Source organism: Spinacia oleracea, chromosome 5 (genome assembly GCF_020520425.1).
Source record: "Spinacia oleracea cultivar Varoflay chromosome 5, BTI_SOV_V1, whole genome shotgun sequence".
Classification (NCBI taxonomy): Eukaryota; Viridiplantae; Streptophyta; class Magnoliopsida; order Caryophyllales; family Amaranthaceae; genus Spinacia; species Spinacia oleracea.
The window spans coordinates 33097830-33124490 of NC_079491.1; the positions used below are offsets into that span (position 1 = coordinate 33097830).

Here is a 26661-nt window from a genome sequence, read left to right on the forward strand (position 1 = left end):
ATAAAGCATTAAACGCAGTTAACTCCATATGAAATTACCTTGCTTTTGGAAATAGTGTCAAAGTCTCATGTCTCGGCCTGCTTTTCACCATTGCCGCCAGAATCATCAGTAATCTACAAAAAGAATTTTAATATGTAAAGTAGATATGACACATTTCAGGGCTAAATAACATTGACTGGTTTAAATTTTACAAGAAGAACACCACAATCAAATGTGAAAGAATATCAGGACAACAAAATTATATGGGTTATGCTATTGTAAAATCAAGTAGAACGTAGTCTTATTAATAACAACATAATTCAATAATGTGCACGGAAAAGAGACAATAAGATGCACAAGTGGATATAATGAAAGGAAAACCTGATTTTTTTTCTACTTTGAGCAAGATCCCATTGGCCAAAATGAATTCCCTGTACTATGCATAGTAAATTAATAAGAAATGGGTTGAGTGGACATGCATTCCACCAAACTGGTTACCAATTTTCAGTGTACTAAACAGGAAACAAAATATTAAAAAATATTATGAAAACCATTTAACTGCTCACTTGCTGTTGTTTTGAAGCATCTAGGAGAAAATAAACAGAGCCAACCCCACTAGCCAAAGTTTTTTCATACAGGCCCTGTTGACGAGAAGAAAAAATAAGGAATTACATGATACAATCAGAGAAGGAGAGCTTGAGTAGACACACTTCCCTTTATCTGAAATCCATAAAGATCAACTTAGGATTCTTACCTCATTCCTATCCCGCGTCTGTTTGTATCCAAGAGCAACACGTGTAACAAAAATGACGAGGGCGCTCATATAAATGATATCTAGCAGTAAATATGACATGAGAAGAATTTACACAAGGCTCAAGAACTTATCAATGCTATGTAACAGAAGCAGATATGGGTCCAAAGTGGCCAACATCAGTTGAGAAGGTTAAAGAAAAACACGGAGAATGGTGAAGGGAAAGAAGGGAAAGAAGGAGATTATAAGATGAGATGAAATTTTCCCTAAATGAGCCAACCGTGAGCCATATGCTTTGACTTACACTTAAAAACTTTGGACACAATTGGAGGGAGCTCGAAGATCATTTTATTGTACGCCAACTCAATAAGATAGCATGAACTAAACGAGGCTTTAATGAGGCATAGTTTAACATTGCTCTGGACTTACAAATAAGGATCAAGCTAAAACTTTTATGATATGAAAAGCGAGTGAATGTATCCATCGTAAGACTAGAAAACACCTATGAAGTCCCTGCAGTGGCGAATCCCCCTTCTTTCATAATTGTTTAATGAAAGAAAGAATCCCTTTGAAAGAGGTTTATCTTGTTTCGGGCCTTTGGGTCAGAGGATATTTCCTAAGCAAGAGCTCATTCTTCCAGAAACACCAGAAAAGACAAGCAGTATTAGCAAGCAGAGGATAATATACTCAATCACCTCGTCAAGATTTGTTTCACATGTCTCCTTTATCACGAAGCTTAACTTCCAGAATTGTGTTTTGAGTAATGATATAGGTGGTTCTTTAGGCTTGTGGAACTATTAGTCTATTATCATAACAACTACTTATATTAAAGAAACAAAAGCTTGTAGATTTGAAAGATATTGCTCATGTTGGAAATATTCTGACAGTTTAACTGTCACCTAATGTCCTGATGTAACAGACCAACAGCGATATACTAGACAATACGATACTTCTACGCATAGTACTTGTGCGTTCAAGCTTTTCAACATTAGTGGACAACTATTGTAAAAAGTAATGCAAATCAATGATATTACCCACACAATTTATAATATGTTGACAGATTTGGTATCCTTTTAACTTAAACTCAGGTGTCGTCTTTCTTGTTTGCAGCAATAAATTGGCCCTAAGATTCTTTGATTACTTCCAAGCATGTCTACTAACTTATTACTCCATAATAAGTTAGTAGACATGCTTGGTTAATTTAAACTAACAAATCACATGTGCCAAGATATCACTTGTGCCACAATATTCGTGTTTTTAAGTTCTTATCTACTAAGCAACTATAGCAACTGAAATGCAACAACCCAAATAAGGTTGCAAAACATACAAAATCAGCTCTCCGATTAGCAAAGCTTGTAGCACCACTACACACTCATAATCAACTGATCTAATTACAGTCATCAATAGAAAGACATTTTAATTCCTTAATTTTACGCGAAAGCACCATTTGTAAGTGTAACCTTGCTGACAGACAGTATACCAGATAGATGCTCAGAAAACAGAAATTACTCAAGTTTGATCGAGGAGCCTAACAGAAAGCATAACCAGCCAGGAAAGGTGCTAGAGAGAAAAGCTCGAGCTAAGACACCTAATAGAACATCATATTATTAATGGAATGTATACTTTTAATTTGTTAGGAAAACAAAGCAGAAGAGCTAAAACTTTGTCTGCGATTCTTCCTGTTGTTGGAGAGTTGCAGGATTTGAAGGCGGGAATGAGAATTCAGTGCTTATCTTTCAAAGCAGGGTTACATTCTCATGGTTATGTTCTTGCTGGTCTCATGGTTATGTTCTTGCTGGTCTCATGGTTATGTTCTTACGGGTCTTGTGCATAAAAGAAAAGTTGCAAATTTAAGCTAAAATTTTATGAATAACTCGGCTAGTGCAAATTACAAATGTGCAGATGAATTATTATTATTGATGATTTTGTAAAAGCAGTGAAATTACCATATATCGATGATTTTGTAAAAGCATTGAAATTTAAACAGCCATTAAACAACAACATATATCGATGATTTTGTAAAAGCATTGAAATTTAAACAGCCATTAAACAACAACATCCAGCATCTATGTTACTCTATAAATAGAACAATAAGCAGCAACATAAAACACTTAAGATCGATATACAACAAAAATGAATAAAAACAAAACCAATAGAAACTAAAAGTAATTAAAATACAACCACGAAACTAGCTAGATATTAACCCTAAATTAAAACATAATAACAATATGCTGAATTCTTGTATAAATCTGTTAAATTGCCATAAAATTACTATGAGTGTGTAGAAAAGAAATAACAAACACAAAAATTCCGGCAACAAAAGTTTCAAACAAAACAAACAAACCTTCACGAATTTCTTGAGTGAATTGGGCGAATCTATCTGGAAAACCAAAGAAGCTGTAGCTCTACAACCCACAACTCAGACAAATTTCTCCAGAAAAAAAAAAACTAATTCATAGAAACTTGAGATGGTTTTGTTTGGACAATTGTGAAGACCCCTTAACCTGAGATTTCCAGCTTTAAATATTAAGGCTTTATTTGGTTGGGAGGAATTGGAAGGAAAAGAAAAGAAAGGAAATATAAAATAAGGTTTCATGTATTTGGTACAAATAATTATATGGGAAGTGGAAGGAAATGAAGGGAATTGAAAGGAAAGCTCCTTTATAAAATTTTCATTTTCCCTTCCTCCCAAAATTGGAGGAATTTGGAAGGAAAGAGAAAATTGAAAGCTGTCATTTATATTTCCTTTCTTTTCCCTTCTTTTCTTTCCCTTAAACCAAAAACAGGAAAATAAAATCTCTTTCTCTTCCCTTCTTTTCCTTTCTTTTCCCTTTCTTTCTTTTCTCTTCCTTTCCTTTACTAATAATGAACCAAATAGAGCCTAAGAGGAATAAGAGGATTGCTACAGATTTTGAACAAATTTGAGGGGTTTTGCTTTAGGTAACAGATTGAAGACGAAGTATAGGGGATTATGAGAGCTTGAGATTTTAAGTAGGAACGTTTCTAATGAAACTAAGCAGTTGATTTTGGGGGTGTAGGTTGAGTCGGTTGTTTGAGGGATCTGATAATCGTGGAGTAGGGTGTGGGAGCAGGGATAAGAGAATTAGGCGGGATATTTTGGGCGAAATATTTGGGAAAAAATTTCCTTTGCGGGCTTACAAACACGTGGGTTCCACTTTTATTTAATTTTTAATTTTTTTTTTGTAAATAGCGACGCTTTAGTACGTCGTAATATGTTGCGACTCTGTAAAGAGTCGTAATATGTTGCGACTCTGTAAAGAGTCGCAATTTGCAAAGTAATATTCGCGGTCCGAAATCTCTTGCGACCCTTTGTTACACCGTCGCAATTAATCCGTCTAAATATGTACCATTTTCTTGTAACACATGCACATAGAAATTAACTTCTTATGCTAGCAATTAACTACTAATGCACATATAATTCTATTCTATATGCCCTTTCCTATATTACCCATCTCTCTTAATAAATCAAAATAAGTAAAACATTGAAACACTTGAGGGATAAAACAAAAACGATTAATAAGAAAAGAAATTTTTATTAAACGAATAAACAATAAACAAATAAATAGATTTTTTTTTTTTTTTTTTAATACGGTACAATAGCAGGAGGTTTTTTTTTGAAATTCGAATATATTTATTTTAAATTCGAAAAAGAAAAACAAAAAGGTACTTAATTCACATAAACAAAAAAAATTTGAATAAATAAGTTAATTTCTAACCTAAATACTAAATATTAATATACTTTCAAACAAAATAAAATGAATTTGGTCCCCCAAAAAAAGTACGCATTTTTTAATGATATAATAAGTAAGAGCTCAATTCTAGCAAATTCGTTTTAGAAAATTAGCTAGTTTAGGCGCCTAAAAATTTAAAAAGTAGACACGAAAAGTCAATAAAACCTATAGCTCAAAAATACCACTTTGTATCACCCCGACAATTCTCCTTTTTCTAAAATAACCCTTTTTATAAATATAACTATAGAGAATTATCAAAGTATTATCGCCCGTGTGAAAACGTAACGGCTTATTCAGAATTTTGCAGCGGAAAACATAAAACTAACTTTAGGTTTATAAATAATCGATTACAGATTTAATCCCAAAACCAATCAACGAAAATAAGGAAATGTAAATAGTACGACAAGTTTAAAGTCCAAATTAACAAAACTCAAATCACATAGCAAGACAAAATAAATACAAGCTCTCTAATCTCGATCCCAATGATGCATCATCTTCAAACCTGTAGATGGACAATGCTTATTGATCCTTAGAGACTGCTCACCAAAATGGGTCATCACATGATCAATAAGGCATAGCCATGATCAACACACACAAACAAACCACGTAATCAGCAAAGCTGAGTACTACATACTAAATCAATAATAACCCTAACATGATTCTATTAACCGAACAATCCTAACATGATACTAATAAAACATAAGTAAGGGCAGACAAAACATGTTAATTTGACGACCATACTTGACTAGACTAGGCTAGACTGGACTAGACTTTTATAACAATAATATTATTTTAAATTGAAATAGTCAATGGACCGAGTTGTCTAGCTAGAAGCTTCACTAAGGAAGACGAGGTACGGGCGCGACTCCGTAAACTCAGTGACCTGCGATATCGAGGAACTTTTGAATAAAAATAGGACACGTTGATCAATCCGGTTCCAGAAAAGGCCATGGGCTACCACCATGAACCCCAACTCCTGTTTGTCCGTCACTTCAGACGTGCACAGTCTAAAGCTATTGCTACTCAGTTTCACTTTACATGATTTACATATTAAAACTCTGTTGTGACTCAACAATCAAATAAGGCATACAATCAACAATTATTCACAATTGTTTTTATCTTGGAATTAAGTAGGGGTAAAAGTTTGGTAGTAAAAAACCGAAATCCAAACCAAACCGAACCGAATTAGCTATTCGGTTTGGTTTTTTTTCTAATTCAGTTCGGTTTGGATTAAGAATTTTAAAATTTTGGTTTTTCGGTTTGGATTGGACTATAAATTTTGAAACCGAAATAACCGAACTAAACCGAAGTATACAAATATCCAAAAAAAACAAGGCCCAAACTTGAATTAAACTAGCTCAGCCCCCAAATAAAAAGAATCTTAGAAACCCTAAACCTAATTTCCCACTCTCATTTCGTTGCCCCTTCCCTTTCTCTCTCATCTCACATCCCGTATCTTCCTTTCTCTCTCTTGACGAAAAAGAAGAAAAAGAAGTATGCGTCCAAATGTGAAGAGAACATATACAAGTTCATCTCATTTGTTTTCTCTATGTTCGGGAAATTAGATAAAGAGGATTTGGGCACGCTTTCACTTTTCAAGTCTCTCTCTCTATTAGTTAACAACTAGTATAGTACCCGTGCGATGCACGATTTATGATATGAATATTAGATTTGCATATCTAAACTTTTACTAAATTATAGCTATAAACAATTATCATCAAAATAGAGCTTATAGATAATCTTCTTATTAAAACTAATGATGGATAAATCTGTTACTGTCCCATTCCGTGTCTTATTTATTTAACAAATTCGAATAAAATAAAATAAGGGTACATATATAGATAAATTTACGTTCTTTCCTTTCATAACCCATGTCAAATATAAATTTATTCTCATCTTCTATTTGCTTCGATAGTCATACCCACTTAATATTCCCCTATCATCTACATCATTACCCAATCATTTAACATCAACCCCCAACATATGCCTTACTCGGCTAGATATAAGTTCAAAGCGGGGTGGGACTGGTCCCTCAACACATGTACCTGCCTTTTCATCTCCATGCCCGTCACCACGATAAGTATGATATTCATCCCCGTCCTAATCCCTGCCTCGCGGGCGGAAAATAAAATTAACTCCACTTCATTACCCGTCCGTGTATCCACACCCACCTCAAACGAAGCCCTAGACTACCGGCATTATTTTTTGATAAGAGAGTTTTGAATTTTAAAACGCTAAGAGTATTTGATAATTTGGTTGTCTGATTACATTAAACTTTGGAATACAACTTTTATATATATATATATATATATATATATATATATATATATATATATATATATATATATATATATATATATATATATATATATATATATATATATATATATATATATATATATATTCCTAATTAAAATTAATGATGGATTGAATTTCTTATTGCCTCATTCGGTGCCTTATTTATTAAAAAAAAAAAAACAAATAAGGGTACATAGTAAAAATTATTTTCCTCCCCATTCATCACATGTGTCAAACCTAGCCCTAGACGGTTGGACCCGACATTATTTTATGGTAAGAGAGTTTTGAATTTTTAAACTCTATTCTAGAGAATTTGACAATTTGGTTGTCTGATTAGATTATACTTTGGACACATATAACTTATAAATATTCTCCTAATGATGGATAAATTTGTTATTGCCTCATTCTTAATTATTAAAAACATAAAACAAATAAGGGTACATAAACAAAAATATTTCCATTCCAACTCATCACACGTGTCAAACCTAGCCTAGGCAGTTGGACCTGACTTTATTTTTTGGTAAGAGAGTTTTGAATTTTAAAACACGATTCACAATTTGGTTCTCATTACACGGTACTTTGGATACATGTACCTTATAGAAATTTTCCTAATTAAAATTAATGATGGATAAATTTGTTATTGCCTCACTCAGTGTCTTATTTATTTTAAAAAATAAAAATAAATAAGGGTACATAAACAAAATTATTTTCATCTATTCATCACATGTGTCAATCATAGTGTTATTCTCATCCACCCTTCACTTCGATAGCCATACCTACTTAATCATTTTATATTTACATCATTACCCAATCACATAACACCTACTCCACTATTTCCTTTTTCAGCTAGTCATGACTTTGAGGTTGGTCGAGGCCTCCACACTGGTACTCGTCTAAAATTCTCACCCATATCCTCGTCACTCACAATAGGAAAGATTCTCACCCTTCCCAATCTCCTTATTAACGGGTAAAAAATAAAAACTCATCCCCGATCTATCATCGACCCGTGTATCCACACTCGCCTAAACCCTCCCCTAGACTAACATTCTTTTTGTTTTGGTAAGAGAGTTTTGAATTTTAAAATTCTACTATACAGTCTTCTACAATTTCAGTGTCTTATTAGAATAATTGACTAAATAAACAAAACATTATAATATGTACTCTCTCCGTCAAAATTTAATTATTGCAATAGTCTTTTCACGGAGTTTCATGCGATAAGTTATTGTAAGCTTGTATATTATTCCTTTATAGAAAAATAGGTATGCTGGGAGATAATGGATTTTTTTTTAATACGGAGTAGAACCCAAGTATAATAGAGGCGAATCAAAGAGCAACATAGCTCCACATCGATTTCCCATTACAAAATTGAACGCAAAGATTTTTCATTAGATTACAATGTAAAATAAAGAAAATATATTATCCATCAAATGATCAAAGACAAAGAAACTAATAATATAAAATGAAACTATAAAAATTTTAAAATTGTTTTTCATTTAAAAGATTAAGGAACTATTAAATAAAAGGATAAGTAAATTATAAATTCGAGAAAGAAAGGATACAAAGTTATTAAACAAATTCTTGTTTTCAATAATTATGTTTTACGTACACAACCTTGATAAATCCTACTTCGAACATTAAAGCAGAAGTAAATATTCGTTATACATATCCATAGTCAATATAAGCACATATTTTAAATAAAAATTGACAATACATACAATTAGTCATCGGTAAATTTAAGTTAAATATTTTAATACATGCTAAGAGTTGTTAAAATATTTTAAATAAAAATATGTTTTAGACAACCTTGTTAAAGTATTTTTATTTTTATTTTAAACAGATTATTGTCATATTGTAAAAATTGTGATATATTGATATTGAAGTAGATTCTTAGTATAATTTTGATGAATACGCAGTATATTTCAACAATTAGCCATTATCGATCAATTGTTAGCATTTTTTAATATTATAACTCGGAAATAATGCATTTGTCATCAATTAGCCATTATCGATCAACTGTTGGCATTTTTTCAAAACAATCTCATACTTCATTCTAATACCACTTATTATTAGTATATTATGAGTAAGAATTCATAGAATATGTTATTAGTATATCCGAAGTCCAAACATAAGAGATTAAGGTTGATGAATCATTAACGTTGTTGAAAATCATAATTTTGAATAAAGCATAATATATAATACAAGTTGGGGGCAGATGTCTAACATCGATACGGCTAAGTAATATTTGAACAAATTATTCTCTCTTATTTGAATAATGAATTATACTGGTATGTTATTATTTCATTATTAATTTTTTATATAGGAATTTTGAATAATAATACTACGTGGAAGTTCGTACTATACTTAGGTGTAATAAAATTAAAATAAATATTATGAATCTTCGCATATGAAACTTATTGCGATAAGATTAAATATTAGGCGTTAGAAAAATTAAATTAATAATAAAAAGTAGGGATACATATCATTGTTGTAGTTAGTGTTCTGACAAAAAGTATGTATATATAGATAGATATTTATAGTAGATATAGATATATAGATTTACATGATATTGAAAATTTTCTATATAAGTTAGTAAAAATATTGATGAATTAATCTTTAATTCTTTATAGATTTTTCCATTTTAGTAATTGTTACCAGAAAATTCATTAAGTTAAATATGACAAAACATTATTTATTTATTAATTTATATTAAAAGAGAGGTCAATCAATGAGTGACATTTGTCATCACCACATTGATTTTCCCTCTTTTAGTATAATATGTAGATAGATGCTAAAAGTGGCGCATTTATCTTTCAAAGATTGAGTTTTTGCATTGCAAGGGGTAGAAGCACAACTTGTTTATAGACTCCTATCCAATTAAAATCTTTACACGTTTCTAGTTAATAATAATAATAATAATAATAGTAATAATAATAATAATAATAATAATAATAATAATAATAATAATAATAATAATAATAATAATAATAATAATAATAATAATAATAAGTTAACTATTTTTTTGTAGTTTGATTGACTTTGTTAGCATTTCATATAATAATATTAATAAGTCAAGTTGAATTGAAAATAATAGTAATAATAATAATACATTGTTATTAATATGATATTATCTGATATGATTCGAACTTAACTTTTCTAATATAATCTGATAAGAAATATAATAAGGTTTTAAAACAAGTTGAACTAATATAGCCTAAATTTGGGATAATTTCAGTTGAATAAGACGGATAAGTAAAGCTAAAGTTACTCATATTAAATTCATTTCAAGTCAATTCAATCTACTTTGTGTTCTTTACATTTTAAAAAATGTAACTTTTTATTTGTTTGTCTAGGTAATAAATCATTCATTTGTAATGGTTATGTTGACTGTTGAGTGAAAATTAAGATCAATTATTTGAGAACTTCAGACATTTCAAATCAATTTCAATCAACCTTAGTTCAACTCAAGTCAATTAAGTTCGGGAAAACTTTACGAGTTCTAATTATCAGGAACAAATTCGGGTCAGCTTTGCGAGTTCTAATTGCCTAAATACAAGTTGAAGTGAGAACGAGTATTAGTTAATGGCAACTTTGCGAAAAACAACCTTTTATAACCACTTTTTTGCAAAAGACAACTTTTTATAATTTTTAAAAATAATTATAAAAGGTCTATCTCTTGCAAATTTGCCTTAGTTAATTAACCTTTTAAACTTTGGAAAATTCTTAAAACGAAAAGCGTAGGACAGCACAAGTACAATGAAGTAATCAACAATTCGAACATTGACCCCAAACACTTTGAGTTGAAATATTCAACATTGCCCCCAAAAAACTTACTGCCAAAATATGATTTTATACTGGACTGCCCCAAAAATTTACATCACATACCGCATTTCCCATCCTGAAACGCCTAAAAAACCCCGATTTTTCAAAAGAGAAAAAAAAACAAACAAACAAAAAACACAAAAAGAAGATAAAATAAGAAAATTTACCATATTTAATCTAATCCCATTATCTAATCTAAACGACTAAACCCCTAACCCTAAAAATTACAAGCTTAATAATAGAGATACAACTCAAATTACACTTCCTCTCCTTCTAATACTAATACTAATTACTACTCCGTAGTTAATTTTGATCCTCTTCTTTAGCAATAGCAAAATCAGCAGGATCGCCTTGTTCTTCATCTTGGTCTTGCCCTTCATGTTGCTGCCGCATTCGCAGCTCCCCGTCATCGGGCTGCAGCAACAGAGCGGTGAACGACGGAATGTGACGATATCCGAACTCTAATCCCACGGTTTGTGACGGGAAATGCCACCCGTTATCGATTGACAGAGGCAAGGCAGCTATTGCAGGAGTCGAAGACGATTTTGCCGGAGAAGTGAAATCAGCCACGGCAGGGACAGTACCAGTACCGGTGGCTCGGATAATGGATGGTTCTGCATGACGGAGTAGCCACTCGATTGTCTGCCCGTCTGTACGGTGCCCAAGTTCGCGAGTAAGCTGGAAAATTCGAGCGGCGCAGAGAGGTGGCATGCGAACGCGGCGGCCTCGGCCGTTAACCTTGGTGTGGCGGTCTTTGGTTGATGAAACCCGGCGGCGCGAAACTGCGAGTTTTGTAGTGGTTGAAGCGGTTGTAGTGGTGGATTTAGCGGCGGAAGAGGTTATTGACATGGGAGGAAAGGGGAGAGAGAAAGACAAGGGTAGAGATGGTTGTGATTCAGGTGACTCGAATTGAGGTTGGTCGGAGGTGGATAGGTGATTGCTGAGGATTGTTGTTTCGGAACCCATGGTTACCTTGGGCGGTTCGTGGTGGTTCATGCGGCGGAGGAGAGAGAGGGAAATTGGGGGTTAGGGTTTTATTTCCTGGATAGTGAAAAAAATTGGGGGATTCTGATGACCCCACAAAAGGATGAGAGGTGGAGAGAGAAATTAGGTAATTATAAATACTTGTACGAGTACTATGCTGGTCGGAGACTCGGAGGGGTTTTCTTAGAGTGGGCCCACATTGAAAGGATGATTGGGTCCACAAGATTATATAATATTATAATGTCATGTCTCTGTAACTATGGATACACAGAAGTGAGTACCTTTCAAAATTCATTCATTCATTCAAAGTTTCAAACAAACAGCTGGGTTGCAAATGTAATCACACTTTCACTGTTTCCTTGATTTTCAAAAGCAAAGAAAAAAGGGTAACTTTAGGAAATGACTACGAAAGAGGGATTTTATTATTGAAAAATCATATAATAGTTGACTAAATTTTAGTAGATTTGACTATATTCATAGAAAGTATTTTGCACATTCTCCATTTGTTATTAGTTGCAAAGTGTAGTGTTTAGTTAGTAATAAAGACTACGTATTAACATACTCCAATAAAAATGTCATCAAAATAACATACAAATTAAATTCAGATAAGTTTGATGCAATGTAAATAATACGAGTATTTCTTTAATGGTCATAGTAAACGGTTGAATTAGAACATGAAAGAGTATGATGAAGTGAAGATAAAAGTTTGTATGTAACAAGAGTAATACGGACTACTCCGTAGTTGCTAAACCTCTCAAAACTGCAACCTGCTACGGTGCCTAATTAGCTCTCCAAACAACTACAGATGTATGTAGTAATCTCGTTCGTACAAGGCGGAGGAAATTGATCACTGATCACTGATCACTGATCAACCCCATCCCCAGCCGATATTACAACCAATTTACAATTTACACTCACAAGTCACTAATGAATCTTTAGTTCCTCATAATACAATACAATACAATACAATTCAAACAATAATTACTATTACACCCAATATACACAATTGATCTCTAATTTTCCTGAGAAAGGCAACTCTTGCTTGTTTTTACACCATCCCAGAGTGAGAGGACACAGGTTAGGAGAAAGCACTTCCAATTGGCGAAACCCATGCACATCGACATCCACATGTAAGTTTACGACAAAAATAACTTGTTAGCAAAGGCTACTGCCAAATGCCCATCAAACTGTCCTCCTAAGGGCGTGTCTCCACAAACGGGCAAACCAATTGTCCTCGTTACATTTTGACTCGGTATGTTCATCTTTCGAAGCTTCATCTGCAACTGGATTCATAATTTGTAGGGGAACCGCCAACTCAGCTGATGCCCCCATAATATGATTCACCATATCTAGAACATCACTCATCTTTGGGCGTGATTTTGGTTGTCGAACTAGGCATCTGTTGGCAACTACTGAAAGCTTATGTATGGATTTTAGAGGATAGTTTCTACCAAGCCTTGGGTCCACAATCAATTCAAACTTTTTCAAGTCTGAAAGGTATGGTCTCACCCAGTCTATAAGTCTTTGCTCACTCTTTGGTCGGTTTTTGTCTATAGGACGACGTCCTGTTATAAGTTCATAAAGGAATACCCCATAACTCCATACATCATTCTTGCATGTCAGCCGTCCTGTTCTGATGTACTCAGGAGCAGCGTATCCCAGTGTTCCTACAATCTGACATTAAACCAATTTTCATCAAAATATTGCTCCACCTCTCCTAGTTAACCCATTACAATATTGGGACTCATTAGCAAAATACTAATTCTCCAAAAAACAAAACATAGCGTCAGAATTTCACAGGAAATATGTGGGGAGATGAAATATCGACACGCCTGTCACTTATGGGGATCTTTTAGAGTTCCATTACCATGGACATTGACATTTCCTAGAAAATCACAAATAAGGTCATTACGATTACCACCAACCACCGTCAAAAAAAAAAAAAAAAGATTACCACCAACCAAACTGGCCGTAAGAACTACATCTAGCAAACACATATTGAAAGTACATATTTTGGATTCCCTGGAATTTAAACTATTTTTTTTAAGGATACACCCTGCAATTAGAAATTGTCCTTTTCTATTAATTTTCTAAAACCATCTTTCCCCTTGTGGTTCAAATACATATATTCATATAGAAATTGTTTAAGTTGAATACAGAGTACATTGTTGTGACTAGCATCAGATAAAAAATGTATTGCCTCAGAGAAACTGATATTCTACCTGGTACGGATTGATAAGAATAAATAGGAAAGATAAAAAAGATTGTATGTTAACACTTAGTATACACAAGGTCAGAAGGACATGCAGATTGGGGAAAGAATAATCCTAAGAATCCAGTTGCACATATTGACATGTTAATTTTTTTTTGAAAAAAATCAGAAAGTTTAAGAAATGAGTAGACAAAACATAAAAAGTCATACAACATACCGCAGTCGAGACATGTGTCAGTCCATCTGGAGGGCCCAACCTTGCAAGGCCAAAATCTGACAATTTTGCATTCCACTGCTCATCCAATAGTATGTTTGAGGATTTAAAGTCCCTAAAGATAATCTGTTGACAACAAATTGATTAGAGAATATATATTAACTGAAGATTGACTTAACATTAGCAACATATATACAAAAACAATAGAGGTTAACAATGGAGTTCTTTTGTCATATACAAGAGCCAAGCAAAAACCACTTCCCTAATATCAAATCTTTTGTTTGAAAAGATGTTGAACTAAGAGGAAAGACTCTACTTTGACTACTAATAGTAACGGCAAATGGAATATACAGCTACCTGGAAATCCATCTCCTCATGAAGGTAGGTTAAACCACGAGCAGCATCCCTGGCTATTCTCAGTCTCATAGCCCACGGGAGAAGTGTCCGAGACCTAGAAGATAAATGATCCTCGACACTTCCGTTGGGCATGTATTCATATATTAGAAGCCGCTGAATGCCTCTCTCATCATCATCGGCACAATAACCCAATAACTTGACGAGGTTGGGATGCTCCACCACCCCTAAAACACTAACTTCTGTAACCCATTCTTTATGGCCCTGTAAAACAAACGTAACAGAAAATGAGCAACTATTTTATGTCAGAAGCTCAGAACATGAAATATAACATTACAGACACCCACCACGACCTTCGTCAGACACATGTAAACCATCTATCTATTGGTTTCTCCTGGCATACAAATAATATAAATACCGATTTTCTGACAAAGGCAAGTCTAATGCTACGTGCAAAGTTTTCCAGCAGGTATCAACGTAAAAATACAAGCATAAAGAGTAAAATAACTAAATATGTTTCAGGCATGTTCTTCCGAACTTTATTTCTCTGATTGAACTAATTTAAGTCTAATTGTGCTGAAGTGAATGAAAACCCGTAGCTATTTCTGCTGGACAATACTGAAGTACTTTTGTTCTAAACTGAATTAAATTTATTTTTGTATGGTTAACGTATTTATGTTTAACTAAACTAAACTGAACAAATTTCTTTGTTTTAGACTCAACTAACCTTATTATTTGCGTTTTACTGAGCTGAAACCTTTAATCTTAGGCAAAAAGAAGATACCTCCAAATTTTGAAAGTTTCAGATCATTTAGCAGGCCATCTTCGTGACTGCCAGCTCTGGAGAACCTTTCTAAGATGTATACTGACATTGGAAACAAATTGCTTCTTTTATTCTATTGGGAAACGCCTTTTTAACCTCAACAACAGGTTCGGATAAAATAAAAGGCTTCGGATTCCCAAGGTTCAAGCCTTACATATTCTTCCCGCATACAATTAAAGGATATAGTTAAGAAGAAGAGAGAAGGAATGAACAAAATTCAGACTGCTAGAGACTGTCCAAGATATCATACCTGTGCTACCACACCTCTCATAAACAAAATTCAGATTGTCCAATATCTTCTAGAAGCGGCACCAACGGTAATAAAACTATATCTCACCACAAGGAAAATTTCTCCCAACACCTGGTGAAGGAATTTATCTCCATTTAAAGAAATCATAGTATCACCTGGATACCAATTAGCAACAGCCTAACATCAACGACAGGCAGAAAATTTTGGTATTGTTCACCGATTTAACTGCTTCCAGAAGGGCTTAAAACTGCTTCTACAACAACATAAAATGTTGCATGAGCCATTGTGAACACTTTACAGGACAGGGTTGCATCGTTTCTGTCGGAGATGCTAGTTCACTATATTAGGATTTTGTCATTGCTGTTCAAATTGTTATTATTGCTCTTCAATTGAATCTCTCTGCCTCTCTTCTTTTCCTTTCCTTATGTTCTCATAATCACTCCTGCTTGGCTCATTCCTTTATCAATACAGTTCATTCCCTGAGCTTCAACATGGTGATACAGATGGAAACAGCAACCCTAGTCCCTAACTCTTTCATCGGCTTCTTCATTAATCCTCCAGCGCTTTTCCTAATTTCATATTTTGCCACATCTGATTGAATTCTTCTATTCTTTTTCCCATCGTCAAAATAAATCATTCTCTGTTAATTGAATCTGGAGCAAGGTCATAGCCGTCAAACTCTTCAGAAATCGCTACTTTTTAATGCAGATTCCATCATCACGATTCATCACATACTCAAGTATCCTTTATGCTTTTTTTTTTGTAAATTTGATTTAAATTCTGTGCACTCAGAAGTTGGGTCATAATAACAGTCCGTGGATACAACAATATGATTATTTCATGGATTATTGTTTCTTTTAAGGAGGATACTGCAAAAAACAGCTGTAGAGATTTGGACCAAACTAGCAAAGAGTTTGGGACACTTCATGGAACTAAACATTTTTAAAAGCATGAGGTAAACAATGTTAGATCTCCAAAGGAAACATTTATCTGAATTTGCTTGTTTTACGAAGATTAAAAGACTGTAGGTTGATGGTATTGCTCTTGCATCTGTTCCAAGTTGTTCATGTGAAAGAAACATCATAACTCAATCACACAGTTTGAATAAGAATAAGAATAATAATTAAGAATTGTAATTTATCTTGATGCATCTAAAGTGATTCTTCTTTTTAGGTTAATTAATCATTCATTAAAATCTTCAAATAAAATTTTGACCCACTACTCGTACTAATCTGCTCTACATAAGAAGAGCACTTTCCTATACACCAAACACATTGAAATTGACTACCAATTTAAAAAGGTAGGGTCTTGAAAGTCCTGTAACTCCAAGTCAGATTTTGCAGTCGTACACTCCCTCCATCCCTTAATACTTGTCCCGCTTTCCTTATAAAGCCGTTCTTAATACTCGCCCCGTTTCTATAAATGACATCATTTTACTAATATTATATAATTTCTCTCACTTAACCAAGGACCCACCTATATTCCTACTTCCTAATAAAACATTAAAAAATTACTTTTTGACACATTTCCATCTCACCCCCTACCCCCCTCAAAAGAGTTTGACACATTTCCCACTAACTATATTAAAAAAAATACCCCACTATCAACTACCACCTAATAAATTATTAAGTTAATTAAATTGCTTAAAACTTTGTGCCGATCAAACCGGGGCGAGTATTAAGGGACGGAGGGAATATATCAAGATGATGTCATCCAAACAACTAAAGTTACTAATAGCCAAGCATGGGGAATACCTTAGATTAATTAAGTAACAAACAATCCACCGGCTTTCAGAAACGAATAGTGAAAAATGTTGGTTCAAATGCTAGACCACACCAAATGCGATATCGACTTAAGGTTCACAAATTGTTGCCCTAAGGTAACAACATCTCTATTCTATAAGGGAACTCCTGAGGTCATTTTGGTAAATGATCTTTTGGTGTCCCCCTATAGAATAGTCTATAGCACCTTCACTTACAATTCAAATTGTATGAAATAAAGAAAACTAATAATCAATGCCTAGATTTAGGAAAAGTGTGATGCAAATTTGACCTATGATTGGAAAAAAAAAAGAGTCAAAGCAAGATTATTTAGTGATAAAGATTATTAGAAATGTAGTATTCACTATTTCTTTAGATGATCTACGTAAATAATTATTTTTGCCTATTGTTTGTGGTGATTAGTTCTAATAACATAATTTTTAATTTGTATACACTCCCGCACGCATCGCGTGCATATGAGACTAGTAAGAGCATAACAGAAGGCAGACTCTGCGTGAGTTGTAATATACTTATGTAGTTATATGCAGCTTGTGTTAGCCCACATAACAGATCATACATTACATTTCCTTTCCTTAATAAAATTTCCATGGCTCTTTGCTCTCCTTCCATATTCCATACTTGATAAGTCAATATTCTTGTTAGTTAAGTTCCTCACAAGCCTTATGAATTTCCTTATTGGCCACATCCATATCTTTGCATGATTAGGTTTTCTAGTTGCAATTTCAGGAAAATAGACCTTTCGATGAGCATATATAAATATATTACTCCCTCCGTCCCTTAAAGATTGCCCCATTGCAATTGTTTGGGTCAGACTTTAAGACTTTGACCATGAATTATCATTAGCATATAAGAAATAATAGTCATGTGGGGTCTTTTTAGATTCTTTTCAATATATTTTAGAAATAATAGTCTAGAATGAGAGATATTTACGTTTTAAGTCGTGTTTTGGAGACCGTGGAAAGTCAAAAGGGGTAATCTTTTAGGGATGGAGGGAGTATATGACAACTCCAGCTTTGGGGGTTTAATGAGATCAGTCATCTCATCCATTAAGGTGGGAAAGTGAAAATGTAGGAAGAAGTATTTGCATTCTAGGTCTCTAGGAGACATCCAGGATAATCAAGTAAGACACATACTATTCAGAAAGAGTAGCAGTTCTCTGGTTCTAATATGTTATAGTAGTTCTCGAGTCTTCTATTAACTAGAACTGGTTACATGTTGTTAAAGGTAAGCTGGTGTTCTACAGTGGCACAACTAGTTGTTGGAGAGGTAAAATAAAGGACTGCCCTAAACTTTAAAAGCTAGTGCTCACCAGTCACCCATACTAAAACGGAGCACTGTATATTGAGTTGGTAAGCCAAAATACTTAAAGCTACATGCCCTTAAACCATCTTGACTAAGACCTTGATCTTGGTCCGATAGTGAGAAAAAATTTGATCAGGAAAGATTCATACTGTATATGTTCTTGGGAGCAAGAAAAAAGATGATCAAGAGAAGAAGGGAATGTTGAAACAAATTACTTGCCTGCAGACCTCTTTTCCCCAGCTGTTTTACAGCAACATCTATCTTCACATGAGAATCCTCTAAGCTCTTTATCATACCCTTATAGACACATCCAAATCCTCCCTCACCAATTCTAACTGATCGGCTGAAACCTTTGGTGGCAGATTTTAGCTCGTGAAATGTGAATACTCTCAAATTGGAGCTAGATCTCTGAGACATACTGAAAAATGAGTTTTTCCGTATGGAATCTGTGCTTGTATCGGAGACATTTTGTGAGTTGAGATCAGAGCCTGATCTATTTACATCTTCATCACCAAGGGCAGAATTTGATGACAAATTAGATACCACCTTCATTGCCTTTGGCTCCCTTTTATTGGCTCTTTCAGAGAAAGGAAAACACCCCATGGCTTTAAATAACTAGAACGTTGGACAATCGCTACATAGAAGAACACAAGAAAGGGGAAAGTGCAAGTTAGAATGACAAACTACCGAGTGAATTCAGAGAACGTGATTAAGGTGTATAATGAAAGAAAAACAAAATCAACAGCATAGTCATTGACTAGCAAAGACACACTCAAACAGTGATTAAGTTCCAGAATTAACAACTTTGTAAGAATTGATCAACATCACAATCTGAAATGCACTGCTCCAGAAGAAGAGAGTTGCAACTTCCTAGGAAATGCAATCAATTCATGGTATAGGTAGCATGATTCTCAATTTTTAAAGGAATTTATACTTGATTTTACTTTCTCTATGTTTCTTCTTTACTGTCAAAGAAAGATGCATCTCATACAGGTTCTATGGTGCACACACATCTGTGGTCAAGATAGCAAAACCACACCTTCCGGCGAAGACAGGGTTTATCCAAAACCCAACCAGTGGTATTGGCAATTTTCCACAACAGCGTAATCAACATGCTTACAGGGTGGTATCCTCGTCTGTCTTTTGTCAAACTTGTGACAACTTCAAATACTTACTAACCAAACTTCTCTTATTCGAGCTCAACCTAATTAGAGGCAACTAATCATATTCATTGAGATTGGAGGTCAAACAAACCCCTATCAGTGGGAAAATAGTTTCTCCAGTTTTTTTTGGTGCTAATGAGCCACAAGGGCGGGGATGAGAATCAATCCCAGAATCACCTGAAACCGGGATGAAAGCTCTAACCAACTGAGCTATCCATCACTCTCAAATAGTTTCTCCAGTTAGTTGTTACTGTTGTAGCTTAGAGTTCCCATCCTTGCTTGAACATGACAAGATAGCTAGATTATCCACAAACCCAAATGTAATCCATCCTAAAAGCAATTGGCAATTATCCCCATTCCCCGGGATCGCAAGGTGGTTTTCAAATTACACCCAAAACTCATTCTCCATTCACACATATATAACTTCCAAAATTAAATTTTCTTCAAAAGTGCAAATTCCAAGACAACCTAAAGCTTTAGAACGTTCAATTATTCAAACAACTAAAAACCCAAATGCAAACAGAAACTACCTAAAGGGAAACATACAAACATGTAAAAGTTGATCTACTTAAAATTAAATAATAAGCCAAAGATTTAAACCACCCAAATACAAGCAAACAGCTAAATATCAAGCAATCAAATTCCAGAACTACTCAGAAACTAAAAAGAAAACAAAACAGAAACTAGTGATGATCAAATAAACAAATCATCAAAATCAAAACCCACCGATCTTTCTTTCCGTACTATAATTCCAAACAAAACCCATAAAATTTGACACAAAATTTACCTTAGTTTGCACTTGGCTGTTTAAAACAGAAATCGATTGAGAGGGTGAAGTGTAAAGAGAGGATCATATTCAAAGTAAGAAGCAAATTGGAAGACTGTCCAAATAACAGGAAATAGCGCAGAAAAAACAGTGGGGACGGCAAAGCGATCTTCGTTTTGTTACACGAGAAAGAGGAGAGAGAAAGAGTTTAAAAGTCTTCACACGGCAGGTAGAAGTCAACTTGGAATACCAACCCAAATGAGACTCTCGCTTCTTCAAAAGTCATTGTCACCCTCTCAAATGAATAATTCCTAAACAATCTTCCCTATTAACGAGGGACGTTAATCGAAGGGAGGTGATAAATCCCTTGAAATTTTTACTTCGTCTAAGGAAATTCACACTTTTTCAAAGTTGATTTTCTTGAAAGAAGTAATTTCTTCCTTGGATTTATCATTTCCCTTAATCGAATGGCAGAGATGTAATATCGTGTAAAAAAAAGAAGCAAATTTATTACATTATAATAAAACAGACACCAGGAATGACATATGTCACTTCCTGGTGTGAATTTTTTCCGCCAAAAAAAAAAGTTCATAAAAAATCTCTATTTTATTATTTTGTTTATTTACTATCCTTATATATTAATTGTTTATGTATGGAAAATTTTTGTTTATATATTATAGAAATAATATATATCACATACTAATTTGCTAAAAGTATTTTTGGTAATATTTTAGTCATAATCTTTATACTTGTATTAATAATGAAAATATATTTATTCAATATTTTGGTCAAATCAACATATTAGTATATCGAATACTTTCGTCAAAATTAGCGTATCAAGTTTATAAAATATGTAATACGTAGTAGGACAAAAACTACATATGAAGTACTTCGTATGATGATTAAATGATTATGTTCAAGATTTATTAATTATGCAATAATTTTTCATAATTACATAGTGTTAAAATTGGTCAAATAATTTTAAAATATCTGTGCATGCACGGGATCTAGGCTCCGTTTGGTAAGGCGTAAAACATTTTCATTGTAAAATGATTTTCCATGGAAAATAGTTTTCAAGGGAAAACACAATTCCAAACTAGTTTTCCTTTGTTTGGTAACTTAAAGGAAAATGGGAGAAAATGGTGAAGATTGAGGGGAAGAAAGGAGAGGGAGGTAAAGAGGAAAGAAGGAAAAGTGGTTTCCCTTCCTTTCAAATGGAAAAGAGTTTTCCATCTTTGAGAGATTAATGGAAAATTGTTTTACATCCCTTACCCAACCAAACAACGTAAAATGATTAAAAAAAGGAAATTCGTTTTCCATAAAAACGTTTTACGCCCTACCAAACGGAGCCCTAATCTAGTATATAAATAAGGTGGATGTCAACTTAATGGTGTTAACGGAAACATAAACAAACGGAAGTTAACGAATATGTACAGTAGCCCGCCAAATGCATTTCACTCCTCTCTCTCTCCTTTCAAGTCAAATCTCTGCTGCCTTCACTTTAGCATTTCCTCTTCCAATTTTTTTTGCCAAACTCCATCCCATTTCTTTTACTGCCTCGATCTCATCTACCCAAATTAGTGTGACAAATACCTAGAAAATGAAAAGAGGCGTTCGATCAACCAACAAGGAGGTGGCAAAAGCGTCCAGCCGCGACCCATGGTGGTTAGAAGATGCGTTCGGCGGCGACCTACGGTTTTCGGCAGAGGCTTAGGCGTGAGGGGGAGGAGGAGGAGCTGAGGCAGCTGCCATTACTGGTGGAAGGAGGAAGTGAGAAGCTTGATAAATAGGCAAGTGATTCTAGTTTAGCTCATGGTTGGTTTAGATGTACAATATACAAGTACAAATAATTGGTTTTACTTAAAATGACATTTTATTGTGATTGTGACTTTCAAATTTCAATACTTTCCTGTTATTGAATTTTGTTTGTTTATTTTTAGCTGATTTGTTTGATTATTGTTTGAAATAGGTCAGATAAAGTTAGGCCAATTGATAAGAAACAGAATATGTTTAGTTTTTGGAATTTAATTATGATAATTGTGCTGTTTGAAATAATATTTACTAAGCATATGATTTTGCTGATTATTGTGAAATTGAATTGAATTAAATTGGAATTGTATCAAGAAATGAAGAGCTTGATCTGGTATGTTCTAGTTTTTTTTAACATGTTGATTTAGTGCACTTCTTTGCAATGTTGGGCTCGAATTGTGCAAATTACTCTGAATGAGGAGTGTTTGTATTTGGGGAATTGTGGATTGTTAAACACTACCTTCAACACTGATCAACCGATTGCTTTTGCTTGAGCATCTTGGGTTGGTTAACTTTGAGGGAATGATTAATGACTTCCCCACAAGCCAACATCATTAACTATAATTTGTTGTGTTGATATTCTTATTTCACGTGGTTGCAATTACTTGCATTTTGAGAATCTGATACCAGTTTGGAATAGTTTTCACATGATATGTATATGTAGACAACATAGATACCCACAAACCAACATCATAGAATTGTAGTTCGCTTGGTATTCATCAGTAATGTGTTCATAACATGTGAACTGAGTTTTGGCATTTGCATCCTAGTGATTTTGTCATTGGGCAGTGTACGTGGGTTGTTGTCGACTATGTTTTTTAAGCTAGTTTGCTTATTGGTGAACTTGTAGTGATGGTATTATAATGTACATTGATCTAATATTGACGTAAAAAGTTTTGATTTTGAACAAGAATCGAAGTCATACTGTAATTGGGTAGTTATCCTTACGTACTGTAAATACAAAATAAAGTCGCATCCATTGTACTGCCCTTACTAGGATTCTCGAAGTGTTGCTGAGAACCCAATGGTTAGAATCCCATGCTTACCGTTGTTGCAGTTAAGCAGATCAAAGTCAACACCCTTCTAGAACCTCATGTAGTGATTTATGTAATTTGATTGTAGTGTACTCCCTCTGTCCCTTAATACTTGACCTGTTTTGACCGGACACGCTTGCCAATGCATAACTTTGACTACTAATTTCTTTAACTACATATTATAAAAACTTATAAAAATATTAATATTTTGTAAATATATATTAAGATGAAGCCAACAATATATTATATACTAACATTTATTTTCATACACTAGAAATAAAATAAGGTCAAAGTGAATTATGAGAATAGTGCAAAAAAGTCAAAACGGGTCGAGTATTAAGGGACGAAGGGAGTATTAATCTTGCCTATTGTAGAGTCTGCTCATAGATTCGCATGTAGTCATGTTCCCTGTGATACAATCTGGACAATATATGGTACAATCTGGACACTAAATTGTACAATATGTATGTTATATATGGTGTACAATCTACTATATACTTTATATAATCTAGAATTAAACATATATGAAAAATTATCGTAAGCACGAACCATCAGGCATGGGATCAGATTCCTATGGTGGAAAATTCACCAATGAACCAGAAGAGCCTTGGTTGCATAATTATGACAACGGGAATTCTGTGGATGTCCATAGAAGAGAACGATTAGATTCCAGATCTAGGACCCCATAGATACAGAGGACATGGTACCGCCTAGCAGGGTAATGAAGGTGTGAGCAGAACCACGAACCTTTCTCTTTTTATTTTTTGTTAGCCTTTGCAATTTGTGATCAGATGGTCTTTATTTTGAAATTTGAATATTTTGAGGGATTGCAGGATGGAACCTTATGCTGAGAGAAGACCTATAGTCGCATCATGATTTAAACAGTTTGAAGATGCACCCGAATGAGCTTAGAGTGAGATTTTGTCACTTAACATGTTTCTATGTTAAATTGTTCTTTACTTGCATACGATTTTCATATTCTGTATATGCATCTAGGCTAGGAAAAGAGGGATTGAAGAATTGTTGGAGGAAGATTATGCTGCCATCAGATCATCATCTCAAGAGCCACCACAGTGGTCAAGACAGATTAGAGGGTGAGTAAAACAGTAGCTTATTTGTTTAACTATGACATTGCTTTGGTTTGTTGGATCTTTTGATTTGTGATAGTACCAACTGCCAATAACTTTGAATCTCGAGAATTATGATAAAAGACTAAGTTCTACATGAGTTAACGAATTATGTTGCATACTCGCATCCTTATGAGGGAATGAGGGATTACAATGGTTTAATTTAGTGAGTGACTGGATTACAGGCTTCACAGAGAAGTTGTGATTTCGTGTCGACCTCGGTCGCTAGTACTTCTTAGATATCTGATTCGAAGTTGTCGATCGAGGAGTCAAGTTCACTCCCTTCCTCCTTTAGTTTTACTGCATACTGTTTGGTATATGAAGTATAACAACTTGAATCTTATAGTTCTAAATCTTGACATTCTGTCTTATTTGTTGGTTGAATCTTGGGTGAAATAATAGGCTGAATCTAGTATTTTGGACGGCGCTCTTAGTATTTGCTTCATTGGTATCATCTAATATGATATGCATATATCTCTAGTTCTCTATTACTATATCCAGTTACATGTCATGAAATTAAGTCCTTTTACACTTCGATAGTCTTCTTGTATCATTGAGCCATTGATCACAGTTAAGTTAAGCCTTTGACCTGTAAACCTGCTGGTAGTTTTATGCTCGATGATGAAAATTTGGGCTGTTAACTCCTGCTTTATTTTAATTCGGGAGAAATTGAGACTATTTTAACCTAATAGTGCTATCTGACCATCTTAAACCTGGATGTAAGCCATGTAGGGATTGATCTTTTTCTACTTTATTCTTTGAATGATTTTCTTGGACCCTAACATTTAGCGAAGGTAAAGAGTAATTTCACTGTTAATTGCTTTGTGCTTGATCAATTTGTTCTGCCCTGGTGATCTATGTGTTGTTTTATACTATCTATAATTGGTATAGTAATGTTGATTGGCTGACAATTAGCTATGTGAAATTGGAATTGGGAATTATGATTTTTTTTTCCCGTTTAATTGGTTAGCAGCAAATAAGGCAGAATGGTTTTAGTAGAATTGCTTTGGAAGGGCCCTTTACTCAAAGTTTCTTATGTACTCAAGTAGTCAAATGTTAAAATTTGTGATGCTACAACTGTCTTATTACTAGTACTACAGTCAAAGAAATGAAACGTCCTTCCAAGTTCAAAATAATAAATTAGGAAATACTCTTTCCAGCTTTACTTCCTGCAGATCTTGACGAATTCTCTTTCCTATTCAGAGTTACTAGAACTGATTCAGAAAAAAAAAATCTGTTTTTTTCCTACCAAGAATCCAGTGGAACTCATGTTTTAATCCCTGTGCCTGGTGGTCTGGTAGAGATGTACTCAACAAAACATGTAAGAGACCGTTTTCGCTTCTATTTTCTTAGATTACAGGATCTCAGATGAATGGGAAAATGCTAGGTGTATACTAATTTTGCGTTTTTCTTTGAATGATTGACTGATTTGTTAGGTAGAAGAGGATGAAAGTGTTTTAGATTATGTGAAGGGTTAGTTCAACACCTACTCAGAGCTAGAAACCATGTCAACCTCTACTATAAGCTTTGATGGGCAATCTGTTGATCCATTTTTCGATACAAGGTCAAATAGTTGTCTATCATCCTTAAATCAATCCAACATACCAGATTGGCCTAAATCCGGCCTGGGCCCTACAGTAGACCATCGCTACAACGATTCCACTTTGGATGGATCCTCCACTGGTTCATTTCCTTCAGATGAGCGTGCGTCCTTCTCCTGATTCCAACCCTTGTTCCATATCTCAAGATACATTCTTCAAGTCGCTTACTTGTTTTTCATCAATTATACAAATGTTGCATCATGGGTCATTTCTTTCTGTTTCAACTCATAACATCGACTGATATATTGACCTTGAAGAATCCATTCTTGCACTGTCATTAGAGCATGATCTGTATCTGTTTCGATTTATTTCTTCTGGTTGCAATATACTGTCAAACAAAACATTTGTAGACTGCACATTCAATAACATTGATTGTATATGTTTGGAGATAATGCAACCATGCCCAATCTCGATTAAGGGGAATAATTTCCCCAAACTAGAAGCCTCGGACCGTCTAATAAAATAATACTATTTCTACTCAATATATCATTATCTACTCCTACTGGTCCTATAAAAAAAAGCTATTCTTACTGGTTAGATAGTGATTGTTTCCTCAACGGTTGAATCCGTATACAATTCCCCACTCGCTCAAGCCTCTTTTTTGTAGGAGCGGACTTGCTTTTGCAGCGAAACTTAACTACT

General features: G+C 34.1%; 3 protein-coding genes across 8 annotated transcripts; 1 reads left to right on the forward strand and 2 right to left on the reverse strand.

Annotated features, from left to right (window-relative positions):
- Positions 1 to 10748: 10748 nt before the first annotated feature.
- LOC110798708 (transcription factor PCF1) lies at positions 10749 to 11697 on the reverse strand. The gene has a single exon (XM_022003896.2). The coding sequence runs from the start codon at positions 11593 to 11595 to the stop codon at positions 10903 to 10905; it is 693 nt and encodes a 230-aa protein (XP_021859588.1). The 5' UTR covers positions 11596 to 11697; the 3' UTR covers positions 10749 to 10902.
- Positions 11698 to 12250: 553 nt separating this feature from the next.
- Positions 12251 to 20694, reverse strand: LOC110798706 (serine/threonine-protein kinase PCRK1). Its single transcript, XM_022003894.2, has 5 exons — positions 20470 to 20694; positions 18739 to 19153; positions 14367 to 14627; positions 14013 to 14135; positions 12251 to 13257 (listed from the first exon to the last, which is right to left on the reverse strand). Exons 2-5 carry the CDS (start codon positions 19120 to 19122, stop codon positions 12766 to 12768), a joined length of 1260 nt encoding a protein of 419 aa, XP_021859586.1. The 5' UTR covers positions 19123 to 19153; positions 20470 to 20694; the 3' UTR covers positions 12251 to 12765.
- A 1157-nt stretch (positions 20695 to 21851) lies between these two features.
- Positions 21852 to 26411, forward strand: LOC110798715 (uncharacterized). 6 transcript variants are annotated; one of them, XM_056828457.1, is made up of 5 exons: positions 21852 to 24018; positions 24125 to 24204; positions 24288 to 24385; positions 25579 to 25739; positions 25855 to 26411. In XM_056828457.1, exons 2-5 carry the CDS (start codon positions 24194 to 24196, stop codon positions 25894 to 25896), a joined length of 312 nt encoding a protein of 103 aa, XP_056684435.1. In that variant the 5' UTR covers positions 21852 to 24018; positions 24125 to 24193; the 3' UTR covers positions 25897 to 26411. The 6 variants fall into 6 exon arrangements, with proteins under 6 accessions (XP_056684435.1, XP_021859594.1, XP_056684436.1 ...); XM_022003902.2 differs by having other exon boundaries at positions 25622 to 25739; XM_056828458.1 differs by having other exon boundaries at positions 21852 to 22238.
- The last annotated feature ends 250 nt before the right edge of the window (positions 26412 to 26661 follow it).